The sequence below is a fragment of the Pipistrellus kuhlii genome, unplaced genomic scaffold (assembly GCF_014108245.1).
Source record: "Pipistrellus kuhlii isolate mPipKuh1 unplaced genomic scaffold, mPipKuh1.p scaffold_m20_p_5, whole genome shotgun sequence".
In the NCBI taxonomy this organism is placed as follows: Eukaryota; Metazoa; Chordata; class Mammalia; order Chiroptera; family Vespertilionidae; genus Pipistrellus; species Pipistrellus kuhlii.
In genome coordinates, this window is record NW_023425551.1 from 31,596,969 (window position 1) to 31,612,597 (window position 15,629).

Genomic DNA, 15,629 nt, shown 5'->3' on the forward strand with positions numbered 1-15,629 from the left:
AGGTGAGTAATTAGTATATGACTTTTACTTTTGAATTAAATCTAAATTATTCTAAAAGTATCTGAATATTTGCATTTTAGACAACTGATTCCAAAACTTTTATCAAAATTATTCCTTTAACTACTGCAGAGTAAACATTTGTCATCCATCATTCCAAATATTTTGATTGAATCATTCTAACTTTATCTATTGTTTCTTAAATCAAAATTCTAGTGTTAAAAATAATCCAACATAATTCTCATCAAAGTTATAAAGTAAAATAGCATGTCCTCTGTCTTTCTGGGTTTCTATCCACCTGCTACTGAGGAATAATTTCCATTTAGGACAAGTAGATATCCTGTTTCCCCGAAAATAAGACATCCTCCGAAAATAAGACCTAGCGCACAGAAAGATAAGACATCCCCTGAAAATAAGACCTAGCGCAACTTTGGGAGAAAAAAATAATATAAGACACTGTTTTATTTTCGGGGAAACAGGGTAATAAGGTTGGTCCTGTTAGAATAAAAAGAGTTTTCGAGCCCAGCCAGTGTGGCTCACTAGTTGAGTGTAGACCTATGAACCAGGAGGTCACTGTTCTATTCCTGGTCAAGGCATATGCTGCGATTGTCAGCTGCACCTCCAGTAGGGGGTGTGGAGGAGGCAGCCAATCAATGATTCTCTTCCATCATTGATGTTTCTATCTCTCTCTCCCTCTCCCTTCTTCCCTGAAAAAATATATTTTTTAAAAGTTTCAGATTTATTTAAAATGCAGTAATACTACTTTTCCTGTTACTTCCAACTCTCTCTGCCATTCCACTATTATCTCCTAAAATGACAGAATTAGAGACAATTATTCCAGCTGGAATGCTGAGCATAATTATATCTTTTAAAACTAGCATTACATCACTCCCAACATAGATCACTTTTTGATAAAAGTATATCACACTTCAGGTTTCTAAGATCTTTACAAACTAAAAACAGAACTATGTTAGCACCCATAAATTTTCTACAAATGAAAATCTTTTTTTAAATGCCTTCAGCAGATTTGCAAGAGAACCCTCTTAACCTAAAGTACACCAATTTGTTCAGTTTACAAGTATAATTAAGTCTATTTAAGTACCTAAGTAACTAGCAAATGTGAGGGGGGAGGGGAGAGGTGAGCTTAAACCTCTAAGACAACTAGCATAAGAAGTGGCTCGACTTCTGATTATAACAGAATTTGAAGATGTAAATTACTTTTTAATGTCTCATTCATTCAAGCAATGAGCATGTATAAGTGCCTATATGTGCCACTGGGAAACAAATGACAGGAGGCAATTTCTTCAGCAAACCCTTCCATGTCACTCACTCCTAACTGATAATATGATTCTGGACTAGCTGAGGTGAAGCCAGTATGGTATGACCTACTCCAGTTCACCACTAATTCAGAGGGATGGCCATAAGTTTGGTTCTCAAACCAATGTAGAGCTCCTCAAAAGAAAGATGTGGACGATAACCCTCCGTCTGAACCTGGTTGAGGTTCTGAATTTGAGAAATTCAAGCAGCCTTCCAGGCTCCTTCTGACACTAGAGGGAATGAGCACACACACACAGCCACAGAGAGACAAATGGACACAGGAACCTAACCTCTCACACAGACACAAGGAGAGGCTGACAGCAACCAGGACAACTGTCTTCTGAACCAGTGGAAAATTATTGTGGGAATCTTCAGTGAAGAAGGATAACCTGAAAGATGCTTCCTTCTGGAACAGCACATAGGAAGGGCAATGCTGAAGAGCTAACTAGCTGAAACAGATTTTACGGAAAAATAACTGAAGAGAAAGGAAAATCTAACTAGAACATAAATCAAAATCTATCACATACCACCACTATTCCAAACACAACATGCCACATACATATGTCCTTCACTTTTCACTCCCTTCTACTCAGATTCTCACTCTGGCTACCTTGCTTTCCTCCCCACCTCCTCCTCCAAATCAAAGTCCTTGTCACCAGTGATTTCAATGGACCATTCTTGAAATGAATTCTTAAAATTTCCTACTCCATAAATACATTTTGCCAAAGCATTTTTCTAGCCGACCGTCTATTTACCAAGAGGTTTCCTGATTTTCTCTCCTTTAAGCTGCATTTTCCATGGCCATCCTCACATCATAAAAATAAAAATTACCTTTAGAGCTGACTCAGTCTTCACACAAACCCTCTACTGAACAGCCTGAACTGAGTAGAAACTTGAGACTTTTTGTCTCTCTTCAAAACTAATTTTCAATTCTCAATATTAGTTTCCAAAAAATTGCTATTATTGAAGTAGTATACTTTGCACAAATGGAAACTTTAATCAAGAATTATCAGAAGTGTTTTTATAAAGGTTATTTAAATTTTAATTGTATTGAGTACATTATTTACATTTTATTATTCTCTCTAGACAGTAAATATTGCATTTAATTTAATTAACAGTCCAATGCTACAAAAACAATGCAGAATTTATGTAATACTGAAACTGTTATAAGACAGTTCAGATATTGGACACACATGACATGGCAAAGCCATTCTATATGCCATGAGCAGTATCTTATATTAATTTATTTTACCAGTAATAACACAAATGAAAAAATAATTTGAATATATTTTAATTGGTATTTTTTAATATATTTTATTGATTTTTTACAGAGAGGGAGAGAGATAGAGAGTTAGAAATATTGATGAGGGAGAAATATCGATCAGCTGCCTCCTGCACACCCTTTACTGGGGATGTGCCCACAACTAAGGTACATGCACTTGACCAGAATCAAACCTGGGACCCTTCAGTCCTCCGGCTGACGCTCTATCCACTGAGCCAAACCGGTTAGGGCTAATTGGTATTTTTTTTTAATGTTGAATAAATTGTCTTAAACATAGTGATACTGCTATTTCCCAGGAGCAAATAGTTACTGCATGTAATCTTAATTATATAAATTTGTACCCTATATATTTTGTGGTTTTATATTAATTTCAATGTACCGTATTTTCCGGCGTATAAGCCGACTTTTGAAACAAAAAAAAAGTCAACCGAAAATCGGGGCCAGAGTCAGAGAGGCGGTCTATTAAAAAAAGAACTGGTGTTGCCTTGGAAGTGGGGGAGATAGTCTTATACAGCGAATACAGGCCTAAACTTATGTTTTAACTGTAAAATTAGGGGGTCGTCTTATACGCCGGAAAATATGGTATATCATCACATTTGGAATCTACTCCCAGGATAAATCAATAGTAATTTGCTTCATAAAATTTCTTCATAAGAATTAGAATTGTAAGTGCTAAGTGAAGCAATATTATAGAGTAGAATAAACTTATATCCTTTTTAAGTGGGCAAAGACAGTTCTCAAATGTATTTTATACTCACCTGAATTTTTGTATTTAATTCACTGAGCTATAAATAACTGTTTATGACTATTCTCTATGCTGAACAAGGTATTACTAAAATAAAAAACTTTTCATCTTATTCATATCTGTACCCTTGGTTCCTGCATGGAGCCTACCACATAGTGAGGAACAACGCTCCTTTTGTTTAATGGGATTTCCTATATAACAAAAGCCTTATATGCTAAGTATCCAGTTGTCTGTTCAGCCAACCAATTAGTAATACTCTAATGATATGCTAATGCCGTTCAACTGGTCACTATGATGTGCATTGACCACTAGGGGGCAGACAGTTGACCAGTAGGTTAGCTTGCTGCTGGGGTCCAGCCAATCAGGACTGAGCAAGACAAGCCAGACACACCCTGGAGCCCTCCTGTGGTTCCTCCCTAGCTGGCCAACCTTCAGCATCCCTCTCTGGCCCCAATCATGCACCAGTGGGGTCCATCGGCCTGGCTTGTACCCTCTTGCAATCCGGGGATGTCAGAGAGCCAGTTTCGGCCCAATGCTGCAAACCAGGCTGAGGAACCCCACTGATACACAAATTCATGCACTGGGCCTCTAGTATATACAATAATTTAGGGTCCTTGATAAACAAGAAAAACATATTCTAGCTATGATATATGTTTCTATAAAACTAAAAATCATTTGCTTTTCCCAGCTACATAATGGGACTACTTTCCTCAGGGTCCATTATGGGGATGCATCAATTCTCCTTTAGATGGCAAGAAGACACTGGCTAATTATTTCTCCAGTACCTGAAATGGGCACATTACTTGGAAGATAAAACATTATCATATATGGGGTATAAGGCCAATATTAAATGGAGACTAACTATATACTCTATATAGGACTCAGAAACAACTGGCATTCATGAAAAATATTTAAGGCCTAGAAAATTCAGATCATGAAGCTTTAGAAAGAGAGGGAAAATTCCATTGCCAAAAACCTCTGATATTTCCTATGCCTTTCTGAGCATTGTGCTAATAATTCCCCTTCCTCCATCTATTTGCTTCTTGATCAAGAAAAGTTGTAATTTCAAGAAAAGTTGTAATTTCCACAAACCGATGAAAATCAAACAACTAACCTGTTGAAATATCTCACAATTACACTGAAAAATATTTTTTCTATGGAATATAAATGGGCAAAATTGGAGAAAATATTAAACACCTGGTTACCTATTACCCAGTTTTATCAAATCTTTATATTTTAATATATTTATTCAACATTTCAGTAATAAAACATTAACTATAGTTGAAGAACTATTTTGTGTCCTTCTTCCTCCAAGTCAACAATCCTGATCTTGAAGTTTATCATCCCTAGGGTATTCTATTTCAGAAATACATTCTAATTTATTTATCAATTTTGTGGTATCCATTTGTTATCCCCCCAAAATTGACTTCTTTGTCCATTATTGGTTTGTTCAACTTTTTTTCTATATTTGGTAGGAGTCCACTATATATGCTAGATAGTAATCTATAGGCAATTATTTTTTATGCAAATATTTTCTATCACTGTGGTCCGCCTTTTCAGTTTTTCTCTGGTACTTTTTATTAACTTAAAGTTTTAAATGTTAGTATAGTCAAATATATCCACCTTTGCCTTTATAATTCTGTATTTCTTATCTTGTATAAGAAATACTTTCTTTTCCTAAGTTCATAAAGAACTTTACTCTTATTTTCTTCAAGAAGTTTTTCTTTAAATTAGTTTAATAATTCTATAGAATTTATTTTTTGCTTAGAGAAGTAGGTACTTAATTTTATTTTACTTTCAATATAGATAATCCATTATGTCATCTATTTATTGAATAGTCTATCTTCCACTAATTTTCAGTGCCAACTCATTTATTTATCAAGTTTCCATGTATGTTATGAGCTATTTTGTTCCATTTTTTCTGTTTGTCTATATAATGGAACAGTGAACAAAATAGTTCTGCTGACTACAGTCAGGCATATGTACAGGGAATTAATGGGAGATAGGTTGGAAAGATAAAGTACAGTTCAAGAAGAACCTTAAATACTTAATGGTCTCCCACTAGCTTTCAAATCTAGCCAGGTAGCAGTCATCCAGAATAGAGATCAAATTATGGCCTGACACCTGTTTTTATAAATAAATATTTATTGGAATACACTTATTTATGTATTGTCTGTGACTGCTTTGACAATGGCAGAACTTTTGAATAGTTGTAACAGAGATCATATGGATCCCAAAGCCTAAAAAGATTTCCAATGTGGTTCGTTACACAAAATATTTGCTGATCCTTGACCCAGAGACCTAGCTGTAACCTCAGCATCGATTCCATAGTACTGATGCCTCTTTGGCATACATAATTCAGCTGCCATAACCAAAGTAGTCAGTCAGCTTTGGTTGATAATGACAGATAAAATTCCAATCCTAAACTATTAAAATAGAATTATACCCCTTTCTCTAAATTTAAGGAATGTACTTAATGAATTATTGTTTGTTTCATAAAATATTAATAATTTTTAAATTCATTTAAAGGGATTTATTCTCATCTATGTTGATGAAATAATTTCACCTTTAGGAACTATGACAAAGCTTAAGAAGTAATTGACTACAATGGCTAATTTTTCTGGATTCTGAAGCAGGCCCCCACACTCTGGTTCTCAAATTTCAGATTTCCTTTTCAAACATATTTTTTGTTGTTGTTCGTTTGTTAGTCCTCACCTGATGATATTTTTCCATTGCTATTTAGAGAGAGTGGGAGGGAGGAGAAGAAACAAAGAGAGAGAAAGATCGATGTGAGCAAAACATATTGATTAGTTGTCTCCTACACAAGCCTGACCAGGCTGGGCGAGGATGAAGCCTGCAACCAAGATACATGCCCTGGATGGGAATTGAACCTTCAATCAGAGAACCGATGCTTTATCCACGGAGCCAAACCAGATAGGGTTCAAATTTCAGATTTTAAATGGGTCTTTGGCATATGTTAGTTCTCCAAAACAAAATATCTTAGTTTGATTCCCAACCTTACTTCTTTACAGATAATACCATCACTGGGTTAGGACATAATACTTTTGCTTCAGCTTCATAAAAATCTGAAACAAGAAACATTCATTTTAAAATATTTCTGGTCTTGCTGAAACCGGTTTGGCTCAGCGGTAGAGCATCGGTCTGCGGACTGAAAGGTCCCAGGTTCGATTCCGGTCAAGGGCATGTACATTGGTTGCGGGCACAACTCCGGTAGGGGGTGTGCAAGAGGCAGCTGGTCAATGTTTCTCTCTCATCCATGTTTCTAGCTCTCTATCTCTCTCCCTTCCTCTCTGTAAGAAAAATCAATAAAATATATATATATATATATATATTTTTTTTTTTAAATCTTATAAAATATTTCTGATCTTAAACAAAACTATAACTTACAATTTTCCAAAGGATAAAGTTCCAGAGATGAGGGAAGCTATACCTGAATCACATTGTTCAGCTTCCTTTAGCTATAGGAAATGCCAGTTCTAAGAAGAGGAATGGAGGAGAGAATAAGCTCACTCTCTTGGCAGGAAGGATGAGGGGAGGAAAGGAGGAAAAACCAGCAAACTGCCTAGCAGCCCTTGTGAAAAATCTGAGATAACTAACTAAAGGGATCCAGACCATCAGGCCTCCCTGAGAGTGTCACAGCCCATATTCCAGGCATCCCACCCACGGCCTCCAGCTGCTAGGAGCCAGAACAAGTCAAGCAGTAAGACCTAAGGTTAGCTGAATTGAAGACAGGACAGTTCTTTTCTACCTGCTTTATGCATTGTTCTTGGGAGGGTGAGGAAAGGTATCCAAATTAAAAAATAAATAAATGGTGAGATGTATGAGGAAACTGGAAATAATAATTTCTCGTCAAGAAAAACTGAAAATTACTTTGTGGAGAGCAGGAGATAAAGGAAAGGAATTTGTGCTCTCCCCTCCTTCCCCCCGGACCCCCCCTCACCCTGTCCTTCACACACACACACACACACACACACACACACACACACACACACATACACCATTCCCAGGTCTCTTGGGCTATGATGTCTCCTCGCAAAAGAAAAAAAAACCTGGCAGTCTGTGTACCCCTGATTAATGGAAACACATTTTCAGAGTAGCTTCATATTTCATTTAATTGTCTCCCTCCCTGACTCCAGAAATGCTTGATTTGGCTGTGTAAAAGTAATTCTAATTATAGTGATTTACATGAACTACTTACCATTTATGCCTAATTACCTCACAGCACAATAACAATTATGCATACATTAAACATGTCAGATTAACCTGGTTGTAAGTCTTATTTGATAACAAAAGTAAAGTGTTCATACATGCTCATTCTTCATAGTTTGTTGCTCAGATAACATGGTCATCCACATGTAACTTTTTCAAAATTTTAGTAGAGAAAATCTTATTATGTGGGTAGGTGAAAGCAGCCAAACAATATGCTACCGATTTTATCTCATTAATTAATGATTTTGGCACCTTGGAAAGGTGTACTTTATTTTAATAGTATACATTAGCCTTACAGAAAGTTTCTTAGGAGTACAATGAGGAAAAACATACAGTCTACTATAATGAATGTTTAACTATCTGTATTAAAACAAAGTCAAATGTTCATAAAATCATAAATTTTATTTATCAAAATTAAGAATGCTATAAATAAAGTTCTTCTATTGAAGGAAAATAGTCCAATTTTCCCTCTCTGATAATCAGCATATCAGTGTTTTGTTTTGTTTTTTTATAAGAAATAGGTTTGTGGCATCTTACAATCTTCAAAAACTAAAACTTTATAGATATCTTACTCAAATTCTGACAGATGATTAGGTCATTTCTTTCTTTCTTTTCTTTTTTTTTTTTTTTTAATCCTTAAATCCTTAAATCCTGGGCATATTTTTCCATTGATTTTTAGAGAGAGTAGAAAGGAAGGAGAGAGATACCGTGTTTCCCCAAAAATAAGACATCCTCCAAAAATAAGACCTAGCGCATGGAAAGATAAGACATCCCCTGAAAATAAGACCTAGCGCAACTTTGGGAGAAAAAATTAATATAAGACACTGTCTTATTTTTGGGGAAACAGGGTAGACAGAGAAACATCAATGTGAGAGAAACACATCAATTGGTTGCCTCCTGAACACATCCCCACTCAAGGTCAGGGATTGAGCTTGCAACCAAGATATGTGCTCTTGACTGGAATCGAACCCAGGACCCTTCAGTCTGCGGGCTGTCACTCTGAATTAAACTGGCTAGAGCGATGATTGGGTCTTTTACAATGTTAAAGATTTGGTAGGCTGAAGAAATTACAGGACAAATATAACCACAAAGAGCTGTTTGATCTAACAACTAAACATTTATTCACATATGCATTAGCATTTAACAAATATAAGCTTTCATTAAACACATTGAAATAGCTGACATGTCAAATCTCCTACTTACATAAGATTACAATTATACAATTAAACCAGGGTTATTTACTAGGTAGACCCATCATAGCCAATTCAGAAATCAATAGTGGAAGTGTAGGAGAACACCTCTAAGAAGAGCCAAACAATATATATATATATATATATATATATATATATATATATATATATATATATATATTTTTTTTTTTTTTTTTTTTTAACTTATGGGTTTTATTTTGCCAAACATAAATTTTAAAAGGAACTAATATTGTTGAATTGGCAACCAGAGAAGTTAATGATTTAGGATACTTCTGACTGGATGGGAAGTTCACCAACCACAGGATGATGAGCCCCAGAGATGATACAAAAAGGGAAGGAGGTAAAAAAGACTGTATTTTCAAAAGGAAGAGGACTAGAAAGGGAACAAGATATAAATTCATGAGACTAACTCAATTCTCAGGTAACCAAAAAAAAACACACCCATCTTGTTTCCTGGCTATGGCACATATCCAAGTGGTTGTTTTATGTGGAAGACCACCTGTATTGCAAACTATGCTTAGGAGGCAGTAAATAAGAAGTCTAAGTCTTCCAAACTTTTTAGTACTTTACTCACCTAAAACTTTGGATATGGTTAAAGGAGAAAAGGCTGGCCATCAAAAGGGGTAATTCGTCATTATTTCCAATAACTATTGTGCTGGACTAGTCCATCAGAGTGCCACTATACTTGTGGTCTACTTCTGAGGGAAACTGCCCTGCTCACAAGAGGTCTGGATGGAAACTTGTGCAGAGATCCCACCTTTACACTGGCTAATGGCCTCTGAAACACCCGGTGTGAAAGCTGATGAAGTGACTGGTGATGAAGAGATCAGATTCTTAGCAGCAATTTAAACCACAGATTCAGGGAGAGAATTTAGAAGCTGGTAAAACAAACAGAAGTGAAAATGCACATAGTGCGGGGGACAAAAGAGGAAATGGATTTCATGAGTAGAAGAGCAGTGGAGTAACTAGTACCTTTTACTACTGCCTGTCAACTCTTCAAAGCTTTCAGAGGCACTGGTTCTGCGGCTCAAGCTCCTGGAGGCCTGGCTGGGTAATGGAGGGGCCCTTCATTTCTATGTGCATATGCAGTGTTTCCAAATCTCCATTTCTTTCTGTAACCTAAGTGACTCTCTATTCCTTTTAACCAAAAGATATTAACATAAAAATAAAGCTATTTCATAAAAATAAAAATAAAAGCTATTTTATAAAATAAAAATAAAAGCTATTTACATAAAAATAAAGCTATTTCATTATACCCTGGGTGCTTTTTAAAAGGTAAAATAAATTTCCGTTATTTTTAATAAAGCACGACTAACATATTATACAGGACCTTTCTCCTAAAGACCACATAATAAACAAATATTCGTGTGTGGGCGTAGGGGATGGGCAATTTGGCCAATTAAAAGAAAAGTAGTTCCTTTGATTAAACCATATTCTAACTCATTACTATTAATATCCTCCATAATTTGAAGATGACATCACTGAGGACATTGATTTCTATAATGGGATAAGGAATGGGAGTTTTCCTGTCATCTCAGAATTTCAGCAAAAGCTCAAAGCTGAGGATAAGGAGAGACAAGGTGTCCAATACTCTTGAGAGGCACTAGTTATATCCAAGCAGGAATTATGGGAGGGGGAGGAGGATCGGCTCAAAAGCAAAAGTAGAACTGAAGAAAGTCATCAAGGTGAAAGCTGTTAGTTAGGTAAGAAATGCTGTGGCATTTCCCCCAGATAAACCTCATGCCAAGTGCAGGGGTAACCTAAGAGAAGCATCTAAAAAAGTGAGGATTGAGTGTAAGCAGAATGCCTCCTTAGGTGAGGAAATCTATAGTCAGCTATCAATGCAGGATGTGGAAGAGTTCATGGAAGAATGTGGCATGTGTCCCCAGGATCATGGGAGTACACAGGACTAAGACAGATGCTGTCTGCTTCTTATCAGCAGAAGTCTAACGGCAGTTGGCTAACTAAAGCTGCCCATGCAGTGGTGTGAGGTATTCTGCTATAATCATGAGGTCAAAGCATGGAGCACTGGGGAGATCCTGAAGAACCCACCACTGTGCCCCTCAAAAAAGAGCTGGCATGTCAATATCTATCCCACCAAAGGTCCTTAACTGGTCGCTGAAGACTTTTATTTCACTCTAATCTTCTATCCCTCTCATTCTGACCCTAGAGAAGCCAGGCAAGCAGAGAAAGAAGGAGGAGGAAAAGGAGAAGAACATATCACTCCATCTTCACTGCTGATCCTCAGCAATGCCACAGCAAGAGAAAGGGAAACATCTGAATCACCCAAGGTGAAGGAAAGCTATGGAACAACTGGAGGTCAGATATGGGGATCAACATACTTTACTTAAAGGAACTGAGGGGAAATTTTCAAGCTCTTTCAGATTGTACCCAACTGCATCTAGTCCATTTTATAAAATGCTTATACTTTTAACTGTTTAATCTTGAGCATCACACAAACCTCACCTTTGAAAAAATGCCTTCTGCTTCTATACTGTATCCTTTAAGATCCTCGTGTAACTTCTGCAAACACTGTATGACTCTTCTTTGATGTGCATCATCCTTTATCTCATGATTTTTGATCAGAAAGTCATAGTGATCCAGAGGTCCATGGCAAAAAGCCAAAGCTTTCACGTAAGTTTCTGTGGCCACAGATGGAGACATACTCTCGGGTATCTGAACTGTATAGGCTATAAACAAAACAAAAAATGTATAAAATGTTAGACTTTCTTAGATGAAGATGTTTCATAGTGCTGCTATACATGTTTCTTAATAGTCACATTAAAATTTTTAACCTGTTACAGATATATAGTTGAGCAGTAATGTAAATATCATTCTGATAAAAACAATTTTGCACAGTAAATAATTTAAAACCATCTCATCTTAATAAAACAACCCTGGCTGGTTTGGCTCAGTGGATAGAGCATCGGCATGCCGACCGTCCAGTTTGATTCCAGTCAAGGGCACATGCCTGGGTTGCAGGCACAATCCCTAGTGGGGGGGGGGGGGGGGGTTGGGCATGCAGGACTCAGCTGATTGATGATGCTCTCTTATTACTGACTAGAGGCCTGGTGCACGAAATTCATGCACAGGGGGCAGGGGATCCCTCAGCCCAGCCTGCACTCTCTCCAATCCAGGACCCTCTGGGGGATGTCCGACTGCCAATTTAGGCCCAATACTAGGCTGGAAGTTGGATATGCCTCTCATAATCTGGAATTGCTGGCTCCTAACCACTCACCTGCCTGATCACCCCTAACCATTCTACTTACCTGCCTGATTGCCCCTAACTGCCTCTGCTTGCTGGCCTGATCACCTAACTGGACCCCTGCTTGCTGGCCTGATCACCCCCAACTGCCCCTGCCACCATGGCATTGTCCGGAAGGAAGTCAGACATCCAGAAGATGTCCAGTTGACCTGGTCTAATTAGCATATTACCCTTTTATTAGTATAGATGTTTCTATCTTTCTCTCCCTCTCCATTCCTCTCTGAAATAAATAAAAATGTTTTTAAATAAATAGATAAAAAGGGAGAAATCCAAACCCATAGCTATAACTACAGCCCCTCTTCTAAAAAACCTAACAACCTGCTGTAGAGTCTCTGCTTTACCTCATCAGATCTCCCCCATAGCAGGGCGGGTCCCTTTCTTTGAGGTGGGCCTAATTATGGTTCTTAAGTACTAAGGCAGAGACGTACAAGCTCGTCACAAAATGTTCTCTGCTGCATTTTTACTCTCCATCCAAAACCACACAGCATCCAGACTTTACCACGTGACTCCAGCCCTCTGTTTTTGAGGTTCCTTCCCTTTTCCATAACCTTTAGGTCAAACACAAAGATTTGGAACACAATAGTGTCCATTTCTAAGTAGGGTATTGTTTTGATCCCTCTTTTAGCCTTCCTGAGAAATGATTGGCCAATCATAACTGCATCCCTTATCTGGGTAGGTGCAATGAGTAGGTAACTATTTTTTAGAAGCATCAATAAACAGCAGCCAATGCACATATTTTTTAGAAAAAGATTTTGCAGAAGTACATTGTCAGTGTTTCTCTTGTTTGATTTGTTTCCTTTGTTTCAATATAAAAATTACTTACTTTAGAAAAAAATTAACAGTGACAATGTTATTTCCTTCATTTTCCAAGAGAGAAAAATATCTAAATAAATCATGAATGTCCAGGATCGAGCAGGCTATCTTGTAATAGCTGGTTTTTGTTTTTTTTAATAGAAGTTTTGGTTGAGTACAAGGCTACCCTGTTAAATATTCCATGTCCTGGCCTCTCTTGCAGCCAGATTGGCCAGGGAACTAGTTGGAGATAAAACTATCTTTGTTTACAGATGACATAATCATCCATGTAAAAAAATCCAAAAGAATCAACAAAATAAATCTTGGAGCCCTGGCCAGGTGGCTCAATTGGTTGAAGTGTCATCTCGTACAGAAGATTGTGGATTCTATCCCAGTCAGGGCATGTAACTAGGTTGCAGGTTTTATCCCCAGTTGGGGCAGGTATGAAAAGCAACTGATTGGTATTTCTCTATCTCTCTCTCTTCCTCTCTAAAATCAATTTTTTAAAATATCCTTGGGTGAGGATTCAAAAATAAGTAACTCCTAGAATTAATAAGCAATTATAGTAAGGTTGTAGGGTACAAGGTTAATATATAAAAGTGGAATTAAAAAATGTAAAAAACAGCCAAAACTGGTTTGGCTCAGTGGATAGAGAATCGGTCTGCGGACTGAGAGGTCCCAGGTTCGATTCCAGTCAAGGGCATGTGCTTTGGTTGCGGGCACATACCTGGTTGGGGGTGTGCAGAAGGCAGCTGATCGATGTTTCTCTCTCATCAATGTTTCTAACTCTCTATCCCTCTACCTTCCTCTCTGTAAAAGATCAATAAAATATATTTTTTTAAAAAATGTAAAAAACATTTTTTTAAAAAAAGAAAGAAAAGAAGAATTTCAAATTAGAAATACAATACCATTTACGTTAGCAGCCCCCAAAATAAAATACTTGGGTATAATTCTAACAATATATGTACAAGATCTATCATGAGGAAAACCACAAGATCTGTTATGAACCAAATCAAAGAACTTAAAAAATGGAGAAATATTCCATGTTCATAAATAGGATGACGCAATACTGTCAAGATGTAAGCTCTTTCCAATTTGATCTATACATTAAATGCAATCCCAGTCAAAATCCAAGCAAGTTATTTTATAGATACTGGCAAAATAATTCTAAAGTTTAAACGAAGAAACAAAAGACCGAAAATAACCAAACCAATATTAAAAGAGAAGAACAAAATTGGAGGACTGATACCACCCAACTTCAAGTTATGATAATCAAAAGAATAGATAAATAGATCAATGAAACGGGATACTGAGCCCAGAAACAGACCCACATAAATACAGACCACTGATCTTTGACAGTGGAGCAAAGGCAATAGAAGAGAGCAAAGATAGTCTTTTCAACAAATGGTGCTGGAACAACCTGCAAAAGAACAACAAATGAATCTAGACACAGACCTTTCACCCTTTACAAAATTTAAATCAAAATGAATCATAGACCTAAATGTAAATCATAAAACATATAACTCCTAGAAGATACCCTAGGAGAAACATAGGAGGCATAAGAGAAACCTAAATGACCTTGGTATATATGGTAACTTTTTAGATACAACACCAAACACACAATCCAGGAAAAAAAATTGATAAGCTGAACTTCATTAAAATTAAAACCTTGGCCCAGCTGATTTGGCTCAGTAGGGCATATGACTGGGTTGCAGGCTTGATCCCCAGTAGGGGTTGTGCAAGAGGCAGCCAATCAATGGTTCTCTCTCATCATTGACGTTTCTACCTCTCTCTCCCTATCCTCTCCTTTCCTCTTTGAAATCAATAAAAAATAAATAAATAAATAAATAAATAAATAAATAAATAAAAAATTTTAATTAAAACCTTGTATTGCAAAAGGCAATGCCAGGGTCTCATTAAAGGCAAGCCATAAACTGGGAGAAAATATTTGCAAAAGATCCACCTGATAAAAGGACTGTTATTAAAAAAAAAACAAAAAAAAAAACAACCTGTTAAAACTCACAACAAGCCCAGCTGGCATGGCTCAGTGATTGAGCATTGACCTATCAACCAGGTCATGGTTCAATTCCCGGTCAGGGCACATGTCCAGGTTGCAGGCTCAATCCCCAGTGTGGGGTGTGTAGGAGGCAGCCAATCAATGATTCTCTCTCATCATTGATATTTCTCTCTCTTTCTCCCTCTCCCTTCCTCTCTCTTTCACTAAAAATCAATTTAAAAAAAAAACCTCACAGCAAGAAAAAAAACAATCTGGTTTTTAAAAATGGACCAAAGACATTAACATACAATTTATGATTGATAGGACTATAGAGATACATTCCTAAAAAGTACAGCTACCAATAAATAAAAGTGGGCCAATGTCCTTAATGGACACCTCACCAAAGAAGACATACAGATGGCAAAGAAGCATATGAAAAATTCTCCAGGTCATGACATTAGGGAAATGCAAATTAAAATAATGAGATAACACTATACAGCTATTTGAATGGCCAGAACATTGACAAATGCTGGCCAGAATGTGGAACAACAGCTCTCTTTCATTCCTGGTGGGAATGCAAAATGATATAGCCACTTTGGAAGACAGTTGGTGGTTTCTAACAAAACTAAACATAGTCTTTTTTTTTTTTTAAGGGAATTGGCATCTTTTTTTTAAATTTTACAGAGAGGAAGAGAGGCATAGAGAGTTAGAAACATCAGTGAGAGAGAAACATCGATCAGCTGCCTCCTGCACATCCCCCACTGGGGATGTGTTCGCAACCAAGGTACATGCCC

The 15,629-nt window shown here is 37.0% G+C and overlaps 1 protein-coding gene across 1 annotated transcript in view; it reads right to left on the reverse strand.

Moving 5' to 3' along the window:
• Positions 1–15,629, reverse strand: part of AFG1L (AFG1 like ATPase) — a 127,214-nt gene that overhangs the window by 95,390 nt on the left and 16,195 nt on the right. Inside the window, exon 2 of the mRNA XM_036413862.2 lies at positions 11,249–11,472. Within this exon, the coding sequence (XP_036269755.1) occupies positions 11,249–11,472 (224 nt within the window). The remainder of the gene's footprint in view (positions 1–11,248; positions 11,473–15,629) is intronic.